The following is a 24,021-nucleotide window of genomic DNA, read 5'->3' as shown; positions in this document are numbered from 1 at the left end:
TGGAATGTTCTCCCCTCATTCTTTTGTCTGGCTAATTGTTATTCATGTTTCAGAACTCTGGTCAGACGTCATTTTCTCTAAATCTCTTTAGTTTTTTATGTTTATTTTTTCCTCCCCAAAGGCCCAGTACATAGTTGTATATTCTAGTTGTAAGTCCTTCTGGTTCTTCTATGTGAGCCATCACCACAGCATGGCTACTGATAGAGGAGTGGTGTGGTTCCGTACCCAGGAACTAAACCCAGGCCACCAAAGTGGAGAGCCCCGGACTTTAACCACTAGGTCATCAGGGCTGGCTCTAAGAAGTCTCTTTAAGTTTACCAAACTAGGTTGGATCCTGCTTTATATACTTATGGCACCTTGCAGGAAAAGAAGCTGGAATCAATATGGTGCCATCTTTTGATAAAAGTAACACCAGAGTGGAATACATTTTGCTAGTAGAGCTCGTCGCCCTGATTTGGCCTCTGCCACACTGTGTAAAACTCTCTTGCCTAACTTCTTTACTTTTCCCATTCAGATAATAATAATGATAATTCTTTGTACCTCTATAATGCTATATTCTTTCTATACCACTTTTATTTCCATATTTTCCACTGATTCTTAAAACAATCTGAAAACTACCCAGGGCAGAAATGTTAACCCCATTTTACCAATGAAGAAACTGTGTGAAGAGGATATAACTTAAACAGGTCATTCTGAGTAGCTCTTTCATGTCTGCTGTAGTAGTCTTTCCACTTAACTGTTGTGTGACATGAATAACATAAACATGTACCTAAAAAGAATTATTGAGGGACAAGTGATAATGATTTGGCTTCATAAAGTTCTTCAGTGACTACTTAATATATTCTTCAGCGTTAATAAAAAATACATATTTCTTTAATATTCTAGCTTGAAATTCAGAATCATCCTTTTTTTGAATCGCTCAGCTGGACTGACCTTGTACAAAAGAGGATTCCACCACCGTTTAATCCTAATGTGGTAAGTATATATCCAAATCTTTCTTTGTAAAACAGTGAAATGTAGAACTGTAGCTCATCATAATTTTAGCAATAGATCTCAAAATCTAACCTGAATGAAATTGAATCAGTACCTAAATATTTGTGAAATATGTTACTCAGGGTTGTCTAGGACAACTGATAACTTCAAGATGACCAGTAAGATTATAGTTAGATTGATAAAAATATCTTCCAGCACAGTAATTGTGAAGGTTTCTTTGGAGTATGTATAAGAAAGGGATGAGCTCAATAGGTAGAAAAGATGCAAATTAAAGTAACTATGAGGTATCATTTTCATACCTATGAATCAATAAACATTTTAAGTAACACTAATGCGCATTTTTTTTCTAGATTGATATAAAACCAAGTACAGGCAACATTATTTATTTATTTGGGGGCCATGAACATTATTAATGTAATGTAAATTGTTATATTCTTTTTGGAAAACATTAAGACCGTATTATAAAAATGTTTGTATTATCTCAACTTGTTAAATCTACTGATGGAAACATTTTACCTAAAGATTTTTATTTTTAAACAGAAAGCTACATCAAAAAGTCTGTTTAGGCGGCTGGCCCCATGGCCTAGTGGTTAAGTTTGCGTGCTCCACTTTGGCGGCCCAAGGTTTCGCTAGTTCGGATCCTGGGCACGGACATGGCACCGCTTGTCAGGCCATGTTGAGGCGGCGTCCCACATGCCACAACTAGAAGGACCCACAACTAAAATATACAACTACGCACTAGGGGGATTTGGGGAAAAAAAGCAGAAAAAAAAAAAGATGGGCAGCAGTTGTTAGCTCAGGTGCCAATCTTTAAAAAAAAAAAAGCCTGTTTATAGTATTAACAATGTTGAAAATTTTCAGAAATAAATATATAATAATAGAGAAATTAATAGTCATCAGTAGGCCAGTAATGATGTTACTGTTGATGGCCTCCTATATATACACAGGCATGTATACTTTTATGCACTGCAATATATAATTTATTCCTCAAATAAGCTACCAAGTTACTGCTATTACTATTCTTATTATTATAGATGTTTTATAAATGAAGAAATGGAAAGTCAGAGATGTCACATAGCTGGATTAAAAAGTAGAGTAAAGATTCGAATCTGTGCCAGATCCCAAAGTCATCATTATTTTTATGCTTTATTATGCTCTATTGCCTTTTCTGGTTGAGTAAATGATAATAAATATAAAAATGAGCCGACACTTGGAAAATCCTTATAATCTTAAATGAAAACATGGTAATTATAATTTTCATGACTTATGATTATATTGCAGTAAAAATAACAGATAAGGACTGAAAGAGAATATAAACCAAGATTGATTTGGGTTTGCAGGATCATAGGTAAATTTGTTTTTCTTTTATTTAAAGTTTTTTCTTGTTGCTGTAAAACTCGTGAAATAGTTTTTTAGTAAATTAGAGCAGGATAAGGAAATCACTTCAGGAGAGTAAGTATTATTTAGTCTCCTCAGGTTTTGTTAAAGGTTAATTTCAGTGCACAGCTCATAGCTAGTATTAATTAATAAGTGTGATATTGTACACCTATAAACGTAACAGTATTTGTAGACTGATTTATTTCATGAAGCTCATCCAGAAGTGACTGTTTCAGAAGTGACTCTGTTAGGGGCAGTTTCTGTCCCTGATTTCTAGAGTTTCCAGTAGGAACCCAGGGCTTTAAGAATTATTTTATTTTTCTCTTTGTATTGAGAGTCTTACTGAGTTTAGTTATCCTGAAATAAACCTTCATCAGGCATATTAAAGAGTTAGGGGTTCTTTCTAAGCAACCTTGGAAATGGAAGCAGTGTCGACTTCAGAGTCAGATACCTCCAGGTTTGGATCCCTCCTCTTCTGTGACTGGTTAATTAAACCTTTACAGCAAGACTCACAACCAAGAAACCATGAGAGGAAAAAAATTGGTAAATTTGATCACGTGAAATTTAGAAATGTTGGGGCCAGCCCCGTGGCTGAGTGGTTAAGTTCATGTGCTCCACTTCAGTGGCCCAGGGTTTTGCTGGTTTGGATCCTGGGCACAAAGCAGCACCACTCATCAAGCCATGCTGAGGTGGCGTCCCACATAGCAGAACCAGAAGGACCTACAACTAGAATATACAGCTGTGTACTGGAGGGCTTTGGGGAGAAGAAGAAGAAGGAAAAAAAAAGAAGATTGGCAACAGATGTTAGCTCAGGGCCAATCTTTTAAAAAAAAATTTTGAAATGTCTACATGAATAAAACACTGCAAATAACAAACTGGGGGAAATTCCCTTACACATAAAACATTCTTATAAGTCAATGGGAAAAAAAGACCAAAGACCAGTAGAAATATAGATAAAAGACAGAAAAGGTACAACCACAGGAAAATAAATACAGATGGCTTTTAAATATAAGAAAAGATGTTCAAACTCACTGATAATTGAAGAATGCAAAATAAACCCTAACAGGTTACCAGTTTTCACCTAACAGATTAACAAAGGTCAGAAAGTTAGCTAGAGTATGAAAAAGTAGATATTCTCATAAACTGTTCTCAATACTGTATCCTTTTACTTAACTCTGACAACAATCCATGAAATACTACTGTTATTTTCCACAGAATGGCACAGAAAAGGTTAAATAACTTGCCCAAAGTGTAGTTAAGGTTGCGAAACTGGAATTTGAGCTGAGGCACTTTGAAGACAGAGCCCTCTCTCTTGATAAGCCATCTGGTATTAGCCATGTCAGTACTAGCCGTGAGCCATGAGGGCATTCCCAAAATACTCGTAAAGTCAAGTAAAAGAACATTTGCCATCATTGTTTTTAAAGATTTTATATTTTTTTTCCTTTTTCTCCCCAAAGACCCCCAGTACATAGTTGTATATTCTTAGTTGTGGGTCCTTCTCGTTGCATTTGCCGTCATTTTTGAGCACCATCTACATGTCAGATTCTGGGAATTTTATGTATTAACTCATCAGATCCTCACTACAGCCTTAACAGGTAGGTGGTAGCGTTCTTATTTTACAGAAGAGGAAACAAGGGCACAGAGAGCGAGAGCCGTTTTCTGAAGAATTAGAGCTAGCAGATTTCACAGCCAGAATTCAAACCTTAGTCTTATTCCAGAGCACAGGCTTCTGGGGTTATATGTAAGAATTTTTATGTATATATAAATATAATTTCCAGCTTGCTTTCTCGTCTGTAGGGGAGTATCTCCTATGGAAGGATCTAATACTCTGGGTTTCCCTGGTCTCTGCTGTTTGTAGACCTACCAGGCTAACTGTATCCTTGGCTTATAATGTCTCTGAATCCTTATCTGTTACCTCCCTGAGACCTAACGACTTGAACATTTTAAGGATTCTCTTCCCCTTGGAGCAGAGATAACCTAGAGCTTCAGGGATGGATTTTAAGAGTGAATCTCCTGAATTTGTATCCCAGTTTTTATCTGTAAATACACTGGAAGGTGGGAGAGTCATAAAGGAAGATGAAGAACGGCTGCCTTCAAGCCTAAGCAGCCGCCGCGCTTCCTTTCCCAGGTCCCTGGTTCCCTTAGGCCTCTGGAGCCGAGGGTGTCCTTCATGACCTCTGTAGCACCAGAAGAGGCCCCTTTCGCAACTTGACTTACAGACCATCATTCCTTATTCAAAAGGCTCCACCTACCTAGAATTGAGAAACTGGATGGGCAGGCATTTTATGGAAGCTCAAATGCAAAATGCTGTCCTGAACAACCTGCCTGAGCCCCTTCTCTAAACTTAGAGATGGCGATGGGAAGAGCGAAAGGGAGTCAGTTGCAGGGCTTGAGATTCAAATTAACATGGCTAAGGACTCTGTTACGCTAGCCTTCCTCACTCTTACCTCTCCTCCCCCGACCCAGCATCAAGAGCCTTAACTGTTAGAAGGACAGATAACCTCACCCAAATGATAAAAGTCAGGAGAGGAAAGCAGAAAGTGTTTTGAAGAAATGATGAAGTAGGAAGACATCTAAACTTGCCAGGAATAAATATACAAATTCATAAAGGGATTTTAATGTAGGACTGAATTAAGGGGAAAAAAGCTAAGGTGAATAACAGTGTACTTTTGATGTTTTAGGCAGGACCAGATGATATCAGGAACTTTGATGCAGCATTTACAGAAGAAACAGTTCCGTATTCTGTGTGTGTGTCTTCTGACTATTCTATAGTGAACGCCAGCGTACTGGAGGCGGATGATGCATTCCTTGGTTTCTCTTACGCACCTCCTTCAGAAGACTTATTTTTGTGAACACTTTGTCATCCAGAAACCGTTGAGCAAATATAAGCCTACGGATGAGACTGAAACTCCTGTTTGTGAATATATTCAAATATGTTTAACTAGTGCCTCATTTTTACATGTAATGTTAAAAACTATGAAAAATGTATTTTCTGCTGTATGCCAGAAAATAGGGCATTTCAAAGAGCTAAGTTTTGAATTAAAATTTGTACTCTTGTTTATTAAGCTTATTTTTAAACAGAAATTTTAAAAGCTGTTGTTCTTAGCATTAACCTATTTTTAAAAAACTTTTTTGCTAATGACTGTTTTTTTCCCTCTAAGTTTACACTAACATGCACCCAAGATAGACTGTTTTTCAACAGTCAGTTTCAGTTCATTTAACATATATTAATGCCTTTGTAACTCTCTACTTTGACCTTTGTTCTCAGATCAGAACTATGCAATTGGTACATGGTTATTTAAGAAGAAACCATATCTTTCCATGATAAATCAGTGTTTGACATAATCACTTCTTGGTAGGATTAAAATGTAAAAGCATGGTTAACACATTGGCTGCTAGCTAACACTTTGAATAACCATTTATTCTGCGGATCACATTAAGAAGTAACGAAAGGAAATTCTTTGCTTTTGAAATACCAATTCAAATTTGTGAATTATTTTTCCTCTGGAGGAAAAGTAAAAGTTTAATAGTTAGAAATTTTAAGTAGTCCCAAAGATCTGAAGAGTAATTAAAGTACTGCTGAATTTTTTTTTAGGTGGTGCCAAATATGAATGTCTCTGTGTCATGTATTTATGTTACAAATACATTCTATTTATATTCTTTTTGATCCTTTTGAATGTTTAATATATTGTTAAGTAGGTCTAAATCTTGGTATTTGCTTCTGCAAAAAGCTTTTCAAAACCTTCCTAGTTGATAAGTGAAAAATACTGAACTTTCTACAGTATTTACCTAATATGGGGATTAAAAAGTAGAATAGCAGATTCTGGGTCAGTATAAATTTATACAGTTTCACTACAATGTAACAAAAGTTAAAAATAATTCAGGCAGATGCATAGTCAGTATCTAGAAAAAGTACAGGAATCTGACCTTAAAAATCATATTAAAAACCAACTAACTTGTGTACTTGTAATTGTGAAAGAGAATAACTACAGAAAAACTAAGAAAGAATGCTTTCTTGGAATTTCAGTTATTAGAGTAGAAATTTTTCAAGTCATATAGGAAACATTGTGAAAAAGTTTAGTGACCCAGTTTAGATGCTTCAAGAATAGGCGTTCTTTCTGTGTATTTTCTCTGAAGGAATCGCAAAAGCATTCCACACCAATACTGTTTGGCTTAAAATTGTTCAGCAGAATGGGGGAGGAGAGTGTGCTTTTGTTAGATTAATAATATTTGCATCCAATACACTGAATCTTCCTTTAGAGGTAAGACTTTCATAGCAACACTGTAAATATATGGTTTATTTGGCACTACTGTAAGTTCTGCTTTTACACAAAGCTCTTTGCTTATTATAAAGCAAAATAAGAACTGTAGTTTCAAGTATGATTTTTTTTTACTCAGCTGATCCTTAATTAAACTGCCAAAAATTAAAGTGCAATATTGTATATTTTTAAGAACAAATTTAAAATAGAATGTTGATGTTTCTCAGATCACAAGAAATACAAATCTTATATGGTATAATAAACTAGCAAAAAGATTAATGATCATCTAGTGCCTGTCATTATTTTAAAGTAAAATTGGTCATGGTTTCAATAGTGGTCAATTATTTATATGTGTGAAGGAGAAAAGTAAAAACTTTTAACTAAATATTTGGACACTTGTAAAAAGTACTAGATCATGATAGGCTGACGTTTAATATTTAGGGAACAAAATCTCTTTCAAGTTTCAAGTGTATCTTTTCTCTTATAGCATGCTAAGTCTTGTAGAAGAATGTATATACCCTTTTAAAAGTTGAACCATTTCTTGGTTATTGCCTAAGGAAACCCAAAGGTCTAAATTCTTTTTTTTTTTTTTTTGAGGAAGATTAGCCCTGAGCTAACATCTGCTGCCAATCATCCTCTTTTTTGCCAGGGAAGACTGGCCCTGAGCTAACATCCGTGCCCATCTTCCTCTGCTTTATATGTGGGATGCCTGCCACAGCATGGCTTGCCAAGCAGTGCCATGTCCACACCCAGGATCCAAACTGGTGAACCCCGGGCCGCCAAAGCGGATGTGCAAACTTAACCGCTGCGCCATCGGGCCGGCCCCTGCAAAGGTCTCAATTCTTCCTGTTACCCATACCTCTTATTTTATTGCTTATGGTACACTGTAGGGCTTCCTACCCATTGTCACATCATAGCCAACACTGAAAATTACAAAATTTGGCATATTCAGGGAGAGGTGCTGAGTGACGTATATACTGGAAGCAGGTGCTCTGTTCAAAATTTTTATATGCCAAAATAATTTTTGAACTTAAGATATTTACCAAGAGAGCCAACAAATACTGTTTGGATGTAATTTCAGCAATGGTAAACATTTGAAAGATGGTTTAAATATTCTAAATATTTATTACTATAAAATTTTACCACTATAGAAATTTACCATTACCAATATCTTTTAGCATATCTGTAACTAGTATGTTATCCATAGATGTAATGTTACAAAACTTTACACAGATATTTTACAAATCATTTTTTTGTATATGATATACTGTATGAAAAGTGGGAGTGGGTATGCAGAAGCATTTTTGGTGATAATGGAATGACTTTTTCAATAAAGCATGTTAAAATTGATAACTTAATTCCTCATATATGTAGTTTGGAAGTTAGCTCTGTTTTTGAAGGGGAATTTTCTGCCACTCACCTTTTAAGGCAATTTTTACTTTTTTGGTTTTGACAGATCATTCCATATCCCAGGGTTCATTATATGAAACCCCAAAGTATATACAGATGAGTTTCAGGTGGCTTAAACATCTTGAAATGGTTTGCCAAGTTTTGTGTGTCAATGAGGTCAGCATGCGGTGAGGAGTGCCACGTAGCTTTGTTCAGATGTTCGGAAGGATTCACGGCTATAGAAAGATTAGGTTTCTTCTCTGCCACTTTCTTCTCCTTTACTCACCTAATATTAAGAGAAATTACTCTCTAACTTCCCTGAGAGCATTCCAATAGGAGATTCATATCATTTATTTAGTATTTTTGGTATCTTACCAATGTTGTATTATAAGCCATTTGTAATCCTTTTAACATATCCTTAGTAGTTAAAAGGACCCCTACACAAAAGTATTTCTCATTTTACTGTTTCTTTACATTATACCTATTTTTACGGAGGTAATTAAATCACAAAGAAATATAACTGCCTTGAAATGTAACTTTTTAATATTTTAACCAAAGGCAAGATAGTAGAGAATGATTTAAAGCAATATTAAACAAAAAAAGCTAATAGAGAAGTACAAATTTAGAGTGAGATTTATAGCAGTGAAGTAGCCAATCAAAGGATTCTGTAAATAAAAAGTTATTTTTACACATTGTACTGAAAATGATAGGTCACCATATGAATCCTAAGAGAATAGTTTAAAACAAAGCATTACATCACTCTACATAACCCTGCTTCCTGGAAGAACCAGACATATTTCGTGATTTTACAAATCTTGTGTTCAAGTGTGACTCATAAGTTTTGTTGTTGTTGTTGTTGTTGTTGTTTTGAGGAAGATTAGCCCTGAGCTAACTGCCACCAATCCTCCTCTTTTTGCTGAGGAAGACTGGCCCTGAGCTAATATCCATGCCCGTCTTCCTCTACTTTATACGTGGGACACCTGCCACAGCATGGCATGCCAAATGGTGCCATGTACACACCCGCGATCCAAACCGGCGAACCCTCGGGCTGCCAAAGTGGAACGTGCACACTTAACCGCTGCGCCACCAGGCTGGCCCATAAGTTTTTATTGTAAATTCTCTTTTGCAGGAATATATCTCAAGGATTATTTTTTTCTAACATATTTCAGCATTCACTGTATTAGGGAGCAGAGCTTTCCACTTTCATTTTAGTTAAATCTTTGTAGGAAAGTCTACAATGAGTTGTCAATATTTGTGTGTTTTTTTTAGTTAACTCATGAAACCTAGAAGGCTTACAAACAGTAAAACAGACTCACTCAAATGGTCAAATTTGATCTCAGTATGTTGGACTTTTTTTCAGTTCTTTCCAGATGGTAGGTAATACAGCCTTGCTGTGTTGAATTTTTCTCTTATACCTCAATGATGGTAAGTCCACTGTAGCCAGCCTGCCCCACCTAAAGGGAGAGGGAAAAACTGAGAAACACACTTGTTAGGTTCACAGTCCAGAGGCACAGGCTCACTCAAAGACTGAGACCTAGTTGTAGGACTATGGGCCTCTTCCCCTCCCCCACACATCACCATATCACCACATTTCTAAAGGTCTGTTTACAGCAGTTCTGTTCACCCAGTACATCATGTCTGGCTCCTAAGAAAAAACTGCAAGCCATAATAAAAGGCAAAAACAATTTGAAGACAAAAGGCAAGCATCAGAACCAGATATGGCAAGGATGTTGGAATTATCAGATCAGAAGTTTAAAACTACTGTGGTTAAGGGCTCTAATGGATAAAGTAGACCGCATGCAAGAACAGATAGGTCATGTAAGCAGAGAGATGGGGATCCTAAGAAAGAACCAAAAAAGAAATGCTGGAGATAAAAAACAGTACAGAAATAAAGAATGTCTTTGATGGGCTTAGTATATGGGACTCGGCAGAGAAAAGTATCTCTGAGCTTAAGGATTTCTCAATAGAAACCTCTAAGGCTGAAAAAGCAAACAGAGACTAAAGAGAACAGAACAAAATATCCAAAGACTGTGGGATAACTACAAAAGGTGTAACATAATGGGATTACCAGGAGAAGAAAGAGAGAAAGGAACAGAAGAAAAATTTGAAACAATAATGACAGAATATCCCCAAAATTAATGTCAGACGTCAAACCACAGATTCAGAGAGAACACCAAGAGGATAAATGCCAAAGAAAAAAGCTATACTTAGGCACACCATTTCCACACTAGAGAAAACAAAGGAAAAAAGCCTGAAAAAGCCAGAGGAAAAATCATTACCTATAAAGGAACAAAGGTAAGAATTATATCTGACTTCTCAGAAACCATGCAAGCAGGAAGAGAGTGGAGTGAAATGTTTAAAGTGTTGAGGGGGAAAAAAAAAAAAGACCAACCTAGAATTCTGTACCCTGTGATATTATCCTTTAACAATCAAGGAGAAATAGACTTTCTCAGACAGACAAAATTGAGAGACTGTGTTGCCAGTAGACCTGGCTTGCAAGAAATGTTAAAAGAAGTTCTTTAGAGGAAAGGAAAATAATGTGGGTCAGAAACTCAGATCTCCATAAAGAAAAGAAGAGCATCAAAGAAGGAATAAGTGAAGGTAGAATAAAAACTTTATTCTTAATTGATGTAACAGATAACAGTTTGTTCAAAATAATAGCAACAATATATTTGATTATGTATGCTCATGTATATATCATATATGCTTAATGCTTTTGTATAAGTAAAAAGAGTAGTACCAATGATAGAAGGGACAGGAGGAAGTAATTAAGATTATTTTGTTATTATAAGGTACTTCACTATACTGCAAAGCAGTGTACTGTTATTTGAAAGAGGACTTGGATTAGTTGTAAATGTATATTGCAAACTCTAGGGCAATCACTAAAAAAACAAAGAGGGAGGAAAGGAAGTTTAACGGATATGGTAAGAAAGGAGAGAAAATGGTATCATGTAAAATGCTCAATTAAAAACAACAAAAGGCAGGGGCTGGCCCCGTGGCCGAGTGGTTAAGTTCGCGCGCTCCGCTGCAGGCGGCCCAGTGCTTTGTTAGTTCGAATCCTGGATGCGGACATGGCACTGCTCATCAGACCACGCTGAGGCAGTGTCCCACATGCCACAACTAGAAGAACCCACAACGAAGAATACACAACTATGTACCGGGGGGCTTTGGGGAGAAAAAGGAAAAAATAAAATCTTTAAAAAAAAAAAAAAAGGCAGAAAAAGAATAGACAAAAATAGAAACAAAAGGAAACAAATGGAAAACAGTAACAAATATGGTAAATATGAATCCAACTATATCAATAATCACTTTGAACATAAATGGTCTAAATGCACCAACTAAAAGACAGAGATTGTCAGAGTGGACCAAAAACAAGATGCAACTATATGTTGTCTACAAGAAATCTACTTTAAATATAAAGACACATACAGATTAAAAGTAAATGGATGGAGGGTGCTGTCCCTGTGGCATAGTGGTTAAGTCTAGTGCACTCTGCTTCCGCGGCCCAGGTTTGTGAGTTCAAATCCCAGATGTGGACCTACACCACTTGTCAAGCCATGCTGTGGTGGTGACCCACATACAAAATAGAAGAAGATTGGCACAGATTTTAGCTCAGAGTGAATCTTCCTCACCCCAAAAATTAATTAATTAATGGATGGAGAGAAATATACCATGCTAATCAAAAGAAAGCAGGAGTAGCTATATTAATTTCAGACAGAGCAGACTTCAGAGTAAGGAAAATTATCAAGGATAAAGAAGGATGTTACATGATGATAAAGGGGTCAATTCTCCAAGAAGAAATAGCAGTCCTTAATGTGTATGCACCTAACAACAAAGCATCAAACTACTTTAGGCAAAAAGTGATAGAACTGCAAGGAGAGAGAGATGAATCCACTGTCATAGTTGGAGACTTCAACACCTTTGTCTCAGAAATGGACAGATGTAGCAGGCAGAAAATCAGTGAGGACATAGTTGAACAAAACAACAACAATCAACTATATATATAATTATTAATTTACATCTATAGACTACTTCATCCAACAATAGCAGAATACACATTCTTCTCTAGCTCACATGAAACATTCACCAAGACAGAACAAATTCTAGGCCATAAAACACACCTTAACAAATTTAAAATAATAGAAATCATAAGCTAATGTGACCTCAATTTTTCAAAAAATCAGGCAAAGTCTGCTCTAAAACCACAATGGAAATAAACTAGAAGTCAGTAACAGAAAGATAACTGGAAAATCCCAAAATGTGTGGAGATTAAACAACACACTTCTAAATAACACATGGGTCAAAGAAATCTCAATAGAAAGTTAAAACTATTTTGAACTAAATGAAAATGAAAAAAACATCAAAATTTGTGGGATGTTGTGAAAGCAGTGCTTAGAGGGAAATTTATAGCATTGAATGCATATATTAAAAAAGTAGAAAGATCTAAAATCAGTAATCTAAATTTCTACCTTAAGAAACTAGAAAAAGAAGCACAAGTTAAATCAAAAGTAGGCAGAAGAAAAGAAATAATAAAAATTAGAGAAGAAATCAGTGAAATTGAAAACAGGAAATCAGTGGAGAAAATCAATGAAACCAAAACTGGTTCTGTAAAAAGATCAATAAAATCGAAAAGTCTCTAGCCAGACTAAAAAGGACAGCCAGGACACAAATTACTAATATCAGAAATGAAAGAGAGGACATCACTACAAATCCCATGGACATTAAAAAGATAATATGAACAACTCTGTGCCCACAAATTTGATAACCTAGATAAAATGGACCAATTCCTTGAAAGACACAATCTGCCAAATTTTATATAAGAAGAAATAGATGATCTGAATAGGTCTACTAAATCAATAAACCTTCCAAAACAGACAGCACCAGGTCTAGAGATTCACTGGCTGATTCTACCAAACATTTAAGGAAGAAATTATACCAACTCTCTACAATCTCTTTTAGAAGATAGAAGCAGAGGAAAAACTTCCTAACTCATTCTATAAGGCCAGGATTACCCTAATACCAAAACCAGAAAAAGAGATTACGAGAAAAGAAAACTACAGACCAATATCTCTCATGAACACAGATGCAAAAGTCCTCAACAAAATATTAGCAAATTGAGTCCAACAATGTATAAAAAGAGTTATACAACACAGCCAGGTTGGATTTATGCCAGGTACGTAAGGCTGGGGTAACATTGGAAAATAAATTAGTGTAAGTCATCACATCAACAGGCTAAAGAAGAAAAATCACATGATCCTAAAAATAGATGCAGAAAAGGGATTTGACAAAATCCAATACCCATTCATGATAAAAATTTAGTAAACTAGGGATAAAAGGGAACTTCCTCAACTTGAAAAGAATACCTGCAAAAATCCTACAGCTGGCGTCATACTTAATGGTGAGAAACTAGAAGCTTTCTTAGTAAGATCAGGAAGAAGGTAAGGCTATTTCCTCTCCACTCCTTTTCAACATTGTACTGGAAATACTAGCTAATGCAATAAGAAAAGAAAAGGTATATAGTTTGGGAAGGAAGAAAACTGTCTTTTCAGATGCTACAATTATCTATGTAGAAAATCCAATAGAATCAACCAAAAAAAATCCTAGAACTAATAAGTGATTATAGCAAGGTTTCAGGATACAACATAAAAATATGTATTTTGTTAATACACAAAAGTCAATCACTTTCTTATACATCAACAATGAACAAGTGAAATTGGAAGTTAAAAACACAATTCCATTTACATTAGCACCTCCAAAAATTAAATATTTAGGTAAAAGTCTAACAAAATATGTATAAGAGCTACATGAGAAAAACTACAAAATTCTGAGGAAAGGGAATGAAATAACTAAACAAATAGAAAGATATTCCATGTTCATGGAAAGGAAGACAATATTGTCAGGATATCAGTTCTTCCCAACTTGATGTATAGATTCAACACAATTCCAGTCAAAATCTCAGCAAGTTATTTTGTGGATATCAACAAACTGAATCTAAACATTATATGGACAGACAAAAGACCAGAATAGCCAACACAATTTTGAAAGAGAAGAACAAAGTTGGAGGACTGACACTACCTGACTTCAAGACTTACTATAAAGCTACAGTAATTAAGACAATATGGTATTGGCAAAAGAATAGACAAATAGATCAATGGAGCAGAATAGAGAGCCCAGAAATAGACCCACACAAGTGTAGTCAACTGATCTTTAACAAAAGAGTAAAGGTAATACAATGGAGCAATGATAATTTTTTCAACAACTGGTGCTGGAACAACTGGACATACACATGCAAAAATGAATCTAGACACAGACCCTACACCTTCACAGAAATTAACTCAAAATGGATTACAGAGCTAAATGTAAAATGCAAAACTTTAAAACTCCTGGAAGATAGAAGAAAATCTAGATAACCTCGAGTATGTTGATGTTTTTAGATACAACACCAAAGGCATAATCCATGAAAGAAATAATGGTAAACTGGACTTTATTAAAATTAAAAACTTCTGTTCTGCAAAAGACAATGTCGAGAGAATTGAAAAGACAAGCCACAGACTGGGAGAAAATATTTGCAAAGACATAGCTGATAAAAGACTCTTACCTAAAATATACAAAGAACTCTTAAACTCAACAATGAGAAAATGATCAACTCAATTAAAAAATGGGCCAAAGACCTCAACAGACATCTGACCAAAGAAGATATACGGATCACAAATAAGCATATGAAAAGATGCTCCACATCACATGTCAGGGAAATGCAAATTAAAACATGAGATACCACTACACACCTATTAGAATGGCCGAAATCCAGAACACTGACACCACCAAATGCTGACAAGGATGTGGAGCAACACAAACTCTCATTCATTGCTAGTGGGAAAATAAAATGGAATAACCACTTTGGAAGACAGTTTGGCAGCTTCCTACAAAACTAAATATGCTCATCTTATGATCAACTAATAGTGCTCCTTGGTATCTACCCAAAAGAGCTGAAAACTTTTGTTCACACAAAAACCTGCACATGGATTTTTATAGCAGCTTTATTCATAAGTGCAACAACTTGGAAGCAACCAAGATGTTCTTCAGTAGGTGAATGGTTAAATGAACTGTGGTACATCCAAACAATGGAATATTACTCAGCTCTAAAAAGAAATGAATTGTCAAGCCATGAAAATACATAGAGGAAGCTTAAATGCATATTACAAAATAAAAGAAGCCTATCTAAAAGGCTACATACTGTATGATTCCAACTATGTGACATTCTGGAAAGAGCAATACTGTGGAGACAGTAAAAAGATCACTGGTTGCCAGGGGCTGGTTGGGGGAGAAATGAAAAGGCATAATACAGAAGATTTTTAGAGCAGTGAAAGTACTCTCTATGATGCTATAATGGTAGATACATGTCATACATTTGTTCAAACCCATAGAATATACAACACCAAGAGTAAACCCTAATGTAAACTATGGACTTGGGGTGACGATGATGTGTCAATATTGGTAGGTTCATCAGTTGTAACAAATGTAACACTCTAGTGTAGGGTGTTGATAATAGAGGAGGCTATGCATGTATGGAGGCAGGGTGTATATGGGAACTCTCTGTACCTTCTGGTTAATTTTGCTCTGAACCTAAAACTGCTCTAAAAATTTAAATCTAAAAAAAAAAAAAAAAAAAAGAGGGGCCAGCCCAGTGGCATAGTGGTTAATTTTGCATGCTCCACTTCCATGGCCTGGGGTTCACAGGTTTGGATCCCAGGCACAGACCTATACACCACTCATCAAGCCATGCTATTGAGGCGTCCCACATACAAAATAGAAGAAGATTGGCACAGATGTTAACTCAGGGCCAATCTTCCTCACCAAAAAAAAAAAAAAAAAAAAAGTGTGAGCAGGTCCTGTGTAGTTGCTGGAAGAGAGAAAGAACGGGGGAGGGGATGGAAATGGAATGTGAAGGGACTTTGATTTGCATAAAACAGTCCTCTTTCATACCCCCACTCCCTAAGTTAAAAAATTAAGATGAACCTATCAGTTAAAAAGTATTCCTCTTGGTGCTGGCCCCATGGTCGAGTGGTTAAGTTCGAGCGCTCCATTTCGGCAGCCCAGGGTTTTGCTGGTTTGGATCCTGGGTGCGGACATGGCACCACTCATCAGGCCATGCTGAGGTGGTGTCCCACATAGCACAATCAGAAGGACCTAAAACTAGAATATACAAGTATGTACTGGGGGGATTTGGGGAGAAAAAGCAGAAAAAAAGATTGGCAACAGTTGTTAGCTCAGGTGCCGATCTTTAAAAAAGAAAAAAAGTATTCCTCTCTACAAGTCTGGCCAAGAAATACTCTATATGAATGCACCTAAAAATAAATGTTGCTTCTTGCGTGATGTACTAGTTTTACACATTGGATATCTACTTAAAATTTTTGACCTATTGGGAAGTTTCTAATTCTCAACCTACCATTGAAAATTTCTTAGTGATGTTCAGAAACATTCTGTAATCATAAAGTATTTACAGCAATGTAGCAATAAGAAGCAATAAACTTTTGACTCTAGATATCATGTCATTTCAGAGAGTTTGCAGCGTACAGTAATGCACTGAATACTTGAGGTTGTAAATGCTGTGTGCCTAACATATTTTAGAGGATGTATTAAACACATAAAACCTCTTAGAAGATTTTACTGGACTTGCTTGATAAAAAAAACTCCATTATTACTTTGGCATGGAAATTAATTGTTATAGTTATAACTGATTAATCAAAACTTTAAAATATATGAATACCTTTTTGAAGAATTTATTCTACCTTAAAATACAAGACCCATCATCAGACCATAGCCCAGTTCTTTCCATCTAAAATAGTATTCATGATCACACAATTGTGGTACAAGACAGTTTTCACAGCCCTTTGCTATTGCAAATTAATTTCTACTCCAGCAGAGTATTTTCCTCACCTCACCACTAATGTAGATTATATTCCTCAAGAGAAACAAACTCTGAGATGTTTTTTAACTCCTGTTAAATATTGAAAGAGATGGTCTCAATTACTTTTCCATGGAAAGTGGTCCAACCTTCCACCCCCACGATCTGCCAGCCCATGCAATACAGCAGGATTGACGATTGTACTAAGTAATGCTAATGGGGGAGGAGTCAGCACGAGTTCTAAGTTTGTTTTTTTGGTAACAGCTTTATTGAGATTTAATTCAGATACCACACAATTCATCCGTTTAATGTGTAAAATTCACTGGCTTTTAGTTTATTCAGAGTTGTGCAACTATTACCACAATCAATTTTAGAACATTTTCATCACCTCAAAAAAATCCTGTATGTGTGGATAAAAAAGTGTGGTATACACATACAATGGAATATTATTCAGCCTTAAAAAAGAAGGAAGTTCTGACATGCTGCAACACAGTGAACCTTGAAGACATTTTGCTAAGTGAAATAAGCCAGTCACAAAAGGACAAGTACCCTATGACTCCACTTCTATGAGGTACACAGAGTAATCAAATTCTCAGAGGTAGAAAGCGGGATGGTGGTTGTCAGGGGCTCATAGGGATGAAGAGTTGTTCTTCAATAGGTACAGAGTTTCACAGTTTGGGAAGATGGAAACGATCTGGAGGTGGATGGTGATGAGGTTACACAACGTTGATGTACTTACTGCCACTGCACTGTACATAAAATTGGTTAAAACGGTAAATTTTGTTATGTATATTTTACTACAATTTTTAAAAAGGAAAAGAAACCCCATATCCATTAGCAGTCCTTCTCCGTTTCATTTCCCCTCAAGCTCTAGGCAACCACTAAGCTACCTTCTCTCTGTACAGTTTCATGTAAACGAAATCATACAATATTTGGCCTTTTGAGTCTGGCTTCTCTCACTTTGCATGGCGTTTTCAGGGTTCATCCGTGTTGCATTTATTAGTACCTCATTTCTTCTTACGGCCAAGTAACGTTCCGTTGTATGGATACACTACATTTTATTTATCCACTTATCGCTTGCTTCCATTTTTTGCCTATGGTGAACACTATGAACATTCGTGTGCAAGTTTTTGTGTGGACATACGTTTTAAATTCTCTCTCGTTATGGATGTATAATATATACAACGTGGCGTGGAATTGTTGGGTCATCTAACTACTCTATGGTTAGTCCTTTGAGGTAGTCCGGCAACGTTTTCCAAATTGACTACACAATTTTGCATTCCCACCAGGAGAGTTAAGTTTTTTAAACAAACATAGACACCCTTGGCGTACGAAAACAAGGAAAACCAAACGTTTCTGTTTTCTCTCTTTTTTGCCCTGCGGGGAAGGACCGGCAGCGATTAAATCCAAGGGTAGGGAGAACTGGGAACTAGTTGCCGGGTGACTGGGAGGCGGGGTTGGGGAGTCCCGACAGCCCCCGCGCCTCCAACGGCCGGGAGGTGCGCGCATGCGCATGAAGAGCCTTCCCAGGTCTGTGGCGCGAGGCCGCGCGACCGGCGGAGCTTGGTGGGCGCAGGGGTGGGTGTAACGTCCTGCTGGGCTCGGGGCCGCCGGAGCTGAGGTGGCCGCTGTGGGTGGGAGGGGTCCTGGGTCCCAGGCTGTGAGGCCGGATTCGCTTTCGGCAGCTTTGGTTGTGAGGTGTTTTCCCTGCTGACGCGGCAAGGGGAGAAGACACGACCCACGCGCCTCTTCCGAACGAACCAACACTTGGGTTCTTTAGACTCTTGGAGGACTTGTAGAATTTTACCTCCGTTCGCTTATTTAGTTCTCTTCCACAGACTTCCATGTCTTTTCCATTTTCCGCTTCCTTGAAATTGCATCCTCTCCCAGGGCCCCCGCTCTACACAAGGTGATACCCAGAGCTTTAGCTTTAGGTTATTTGAAACTAGTGAACTCCGGGCCCTGAGTTACGTCGCCCTGGTGCTCGGTGCCTTTCTGGGTGTCCCAGGAGCCCGTCAAAGTCAGAATATCTCGAACTTCACCGTGTCATTTTCCTACCCTTCTCCTGGGTTCCGTGCTTCCCTTAGAGCAGCAGCGTTCGTCCACACCCGTGTTGAAAACTCGCGTACAGGCGGGTCACCAGGTCCAGTGTAAAACCCTGGAAAGTCTAGAATCTGTCTCCTTCACTCCATTTCATTCCTAATGCCCTGGATTGGGCCATCCATCTCTTAGGACTGTTTCAATAGCTGGAAACTGGCTATCAGCTCTCTCTATTCCAACCCATTTTATGCGCTGGCGGCAAGCGTGGGTTTGTAAAGTTAAAGTCTGACCGAATTACTCCCCTGTCAAAAACTGTGCTGGCTTCCCTTTGCCTGTATGATCATCATGGACTTCAAAAGCTTTCACAGTCTGGTTGAGCCTCCGCCAGCCATTTCATTATCAATAGCCTCCCTTCCTTCAGCCCCAGAAACCTTATGTTCTAATGAACACGACAGGCATTTTAAGATCATTGTACTTAACGGCCATTGGGAAATAAACTGTGACATTTCCCCCTATATAATAGCGAAAAGGACAGTCTCAATTACTTTTACTTTTCTTTGGAAAGTAGCCTGAACTCCGACGAGGGGGGTCATGGATTCACTAGCCGCGTAGGTCTGAAAATTGGGGGAGGGGAAGGTTACCCCTGGCTTTGGAAAACGTCTCCTCCAATTAGTGAAACCTTGTCTATCAAAGGACACCTTTAAAGTAGAACTCCATGCTGCTTTTCTGTGACCCCACTGTATTAAATCAAAATGCCCTAAAACAATAGAAAATATTATGACCCCTACACAAGGGTGACCCCAAATTTTGTGAACTATTTCATGTATATTGTTCCTTCCGTGCTGCCCTAGTACATTAATATTTCTTTTGTAGCATAGAAGTTGTATTGTAATTTTTTATATGTCATCCCTCACCGTACTCTTCCTGAGCAGTTGGGCCCATAATTTACTCATCTTTGTATCCTCAGTGCCTAAGTCAGTCTGATATCCAATAAGTAGTAAAAGCCCAATAAATATTTGGTAATGAATAAATGTGACAGTCACTATTTCTGACTTCTCTAAATTGGCAACTCCTTGAAGACAGGATCCAATCTTACTCTTTTTCTTTTTTGGGGGAAGGTTAGCCCGGAGCTAACATCTGCTGCCAATCCTCCTTTTTTTGCTGAGGAAAACTGGCCCTGAGCTAACATCTTCCTCCACTTTATATGTGGGATCCCTGCCACAGCATGGCTTGATGAGCAGTGCCATGTCCGCACGGGATCGGAACCTGCGAACCCCAGGCCGAATGTGCACACTTAACCACTGTGCCACGGCCCCCCAATCTTACTCATTTTATCCCTAGCACCTAACGCAATTATTGGCATATATTGTTTCCCGTTAGTGTTTGCTGTCTTTAAATGAGTTTTACGTATTTTACTCTCTGCTCATTACTGTGGTTTAATGTTTTATGTTGGTCACTGATAGAAGATTTAAAGCCAGAAGAAGCCTTATCATCTAATACAACCCCTTCATTTTCTACAGATGAAGGTACTGAGCCAAGAGAGGTCAGGGGATTTCCTCTCAGCAACTAGGAAGTGCTGGGTCTAGAACCAAGTTCTCAGATATCTTAGGTTAACTATACTTTGTTACTCAGATTCAATTTATGAAACAACTTCTACCACTTTCATTTTTTAAATAACACCTGCAAGGGGACCTCATCATCTAATTTTTATTTCAACAAGCATTTTTTGGAATACCTACTCTGTAAAGAGACATCTGAGGCTCCTGTTCTTAAGTTTACACTCTTGTGGAGAATCTCATAACCTAGTGTTGATAAAATTGTTATTTGGCAAAAGAAAACAAAGTTTTGTTTCCCTTTGGGTAGGAGTTTTTTAAAGTGGGAAATTTTACGTTGTTTTATTTCACTCTCAATTTTAATAGTTTGTAAAGTTTCATTAGAGGTCTTCAAATGTAATTTTAATCTATTTCTAGGTGTTCTCATCTTTTCTAAGAGTTTCACCATCCTTAGTCTTTACCAGCAATTGTGGTTTAATCATTTGTAATAGAGAAGAATCATTACCTAGGAGAAAATGTCAAATTTACAAATGAAAGAGGCAGCCCTTATCTATCTTGACAGAAGTGGAGGCCTCCAGAAGTTTCTAGATGATTGCAAGTACTACAATGGTATGTTCAGAGAAGTGACTTTATTTTAGAAACTTTAAAATAAATTCCTACATATAACTATCTTCATTTTTATATTTGTATATTTTTGCAGATTCAAAACAAAGTTATGCTGTCTATCGATTCAGTATTTTAATAAATCCCTCTGATGTTGCTGAATTAGATGCTGAACTTGGAAATCACATTTTACACCAGCCTTTAAAAGCCGCTCAAGTTTTTCAATCAGTAAGTTAAAAAAAGAAATAATTTTATGCTACATGGAATTTTTTGGTAACTTTTTTGGTTTTTTATTTGAAATCACAGGTCTGTTTTATTGCTGTTAAGACTCTCTCATTAATTGGACAATTACAGACTGAAACTCAAGTAAGTTTTAGTTAAATTTGACAAAGAAAACTAAGGTACTGTGCTTTCAAGATGACTTGTAAATAAATATTTTTATATTCATGTTTTTTCATTTAAAACGATACTATAGGGGACCAGCCTGGTGATGTAGTGGTTAAGTTTGTTGCTCCAATTCTGTGGCCCAGGGTTCACAGGTTCAGATCCTGGCCATGGACCCATGCATCACTTATCAAGCCATGCTGTGGTAGGCGTCCCACATACAAAGTAGAGGAAGATGGGCACGGATGTTAGCTCAGGGCTAATCTTCCTTAAAAAAAAAAAGGATACTACATTTTTTTTCAAAGTTCAATGGAATATCTTACATACGCATCTTTCCTTCCTATATTATCACTTATAATGTTAAATATTTTTATAATAGAACATTTCAAATATATCTCAAAATAGAGTAATACAATGAACTTCCATATATCTATCACTCAGATTTAATAGTTCACAATATTTTGCCATACCTGCATCAATTTTTGTGTGTGTGTAAGGAAGATTAGCCCTCAGCATGGCTTGATGAGCGGTGCTAGGTCCGCACCCAGGATCCGAACCTGTGAACCCTGGGCCACCGAAACCACTCGGCCATGAGGCCAGCCTCTGATTCTTTCCAGTTATAAATTTTCAAAGAGTAACGAGTTGAAATCTAGCAGCTTTCAATGATGACCAATACTTTTTGGTTTTTGTTTTGCCTTTTTTTAAATTATGAGAAACTCATGAATTTTTAAATATATCTGATATGTTTTAATGAATCTTTGTCATTCTTTTTGATGCTTATATTATCCTACCTTTGGTCATTGGGAGTCCCTTACAGTTTGCCCCTATGTCCTTTTGACACATCCCATTAGTTTTTTATAGCTCCCTTGGTTTCTGGCACAAGGAAATGTACTAGGTCCATGTGGTATATTTTCCCCTGCAAACCTGGAATTAACCTTTTCCCCTAAGGAGCCCTGGTTCCTTTTAGTAAGAAATTATGTTTAGAGATCACAATCTGGGCACTAGAAGTGTTCATTGCTGTTGGGTTGTGATTGTTTTATAAGTCTCTTCAGTGGCTATAGCCAGGAAGTGTCTATTTTTAAAGAAAAATAATTAGTTCGTAATGATATTTTCAATTGAAATCTAAGATTATAAGAGTTTTGCATCTTTTATTTTATATTTAAATCTCTTTTCTCTTATGCTTAAAATTTTGGTTGCTAATAACACTAACAAATCATTTACTTGATTTACTCTACAAATATACTTACTATATTGTAATGCAAGTCCAATTGGATCTGCAGTTTTTATTAATATCATTTTTATGTTCTTATTAGATTAATATAGTGCTGAAGTTAACACATTTACCTCCTCTGCCAAGTTATAGTCTTGATCTTTGTGAGTTTCCACTTGATTATACATCTCAAAGATTTTATATGATGCAAGGAATTGTGATTGCAATGACGACTGTAACCAAGTATACACAAGGTGCAAGATTTCTTTGTTCAGATGAAGCATGCCCTCTTTCAAAAGGTAACTATTAAAATGTAAAATCAAAACGTCAAGCAATTTATTGTTTAATCCTAAATCATGTTTACAATTATTTATGACACATTCACAGAGTAGAAAGAATGGAATAAAATTTGGTGTCTCCTTATGTTGATAAGTTTACTTTGCATAGTCTTGAAATGCATTCTTTTTCCCCTCCCCTCCCCCTCAACTTAACAGGTGCTCATGTATTGCTAAAGTACTTGTTTTTCTCACACATTATTTCATGACTATTCATGATGTTCCTTCTCCATGTAATGTCCTCTCTCAACCCTTTGGCTTAACTTCACTTTGGTCTTTCTCCATGACATCTTTTCCATTCATCCCCACCTCTCATCCGGTTGGATGCCCCTCCTGTCTTCTCTCTGAACACTATGTAAATGAATACCACATATTAAACTGTGTTTATTTCACCTATTGAAATTGTATGTTTAAGTATCCATATCACCAGTACCTTAGCACAGTGCCTGGCAAGAAATAGCCATTCAATAAATGTTAATTGAAGTGCTCCGAACCCCCCATGTAAAATTGAATTAATTATATTTCGAATTGGATTAATTTTAAAGGGTTGAAAATGGATAGTTAAATCCAAAAACAAATTTAGCTTGCCTCTATTTTGTTTCAGGATTTCAGTATATAAGAGTGCATGTGCCTGGTGCCACAGAATCTGCAACAGTAAGAAATGACTTTTTGTGTAATCTATGTTCATCTCCACTTCAAGAAGACAGAAAATTTAGAGTACTTGGTGGTAAAAATGCATTTACATTTTGTAATTACAATTTTTAAAATAGTGTTTGATATTTTAATGTGGAAATTAAATTGAATATATATTCTAATAACAAATTCTGTTTTGCTCTTTGCTTTAAGATAAACAGATAGTTGAAATAATTACCACAAAAGCACTTCATGCTTTTCGAGGATATTCTGACAACCAGCCATTTAGGTTTCAATCTCTTACAATTTTCCTAAGAGGTAAGTAAGTTCTGTTTGAACT

General features: G+C 36.8%; 2 protein-coding genes across 19 annotated transcripts in view; both read left to right on the top strand.

The window, feature by feature from the left end:
- SGK3 (serum/glucocorticoid regulated kinase family member 3) overlaps positions 1-6,908 on the top strand; it is a 119,486-nt gene extending 112,578 nt beyond the window's left edge. For all 13 annotated transcript variants that reach the window (XM_070222191.1, XM_023648507.2, XM_070222189.1 and 10 more), the window contains 2 exons: positions 886-975; positions 5,052-6,908. In XM_070222191.1, the coding sequence (XP_070078292.1) occupies positions 886-975; positions 5,052-5,222 (261 nt within the window). In that variant the 3' untranslated portion in view covers positions 5,223-6,908. The remainder of the gene's footprint in view (positions 1-885; positions 976-5,051) is intronic.
- An 11,502-nt stretch (positions 6,909-18,410) lies between these two features.
- Positions 18,411-24,021, top strand: part of MCMDC2 (minichromosome maintenance domain containing 2) — a 40,895-nt gene continuing 35,284 nt past the window's right edge. For 2 of the 6 annotated variants that reach the window (XR_011421561.1, XM_070222185.1), the window contains exons 1-7: positions 18,482-18,832; positions 20,934-21,125; positions 21,217-21,347; positions 21,426-21,485; positions 22,817-23,012; positions 23,653-23,775; positions 23,895-23,999. Coding sequence is in view for 4 of the 6 variants with exons in the window: in XM_070222185.1 (XP_070078286.1) it covers positions 21,032-21,125; positions 21,217-21,347; positions 21,426-21,485; positions 22,817-23,012; positions 23,653-23,775; positions 23,895-23,999 (709 nt within the window). In the remaining 2 variants the exon portion in view is untranslated. Of the gene's footprint in view, positions 18,833-20,426; positions 20,490-20,933; positions 21,126-21,216; positions 21,348-21,425; positions 21,486-22,816; positions 23,013-23,652; positions 23,776-23,894; positions 24,000-24,021 lie in introns of all 6 variants that reach the window. The other 4 variants (XM_070222187.1, XM_070222186.1, XR_002810271.2 and 1 more) reach the window with 4 other exon arrangements.

Source organism: Equus caballus, chromosome 9 (assembly GCF_041296265.1).
Source record: "Equus caballus isolate H_3958 breed thoroughbred chromosome 9, TB-T2T, whole genome shotgun sequence".
In the NCBI taxonomy this organism is placed as follows: Eukaryota; Metazoa; Chordata; class Mammalia; order Perissodactyla; family Equidae; genus Equus; species Equus caballus.
Note: the sequence above shows the minus strand (reverse complement) of the source record. Positions and strands in the feature narration are given on the sequence as shown.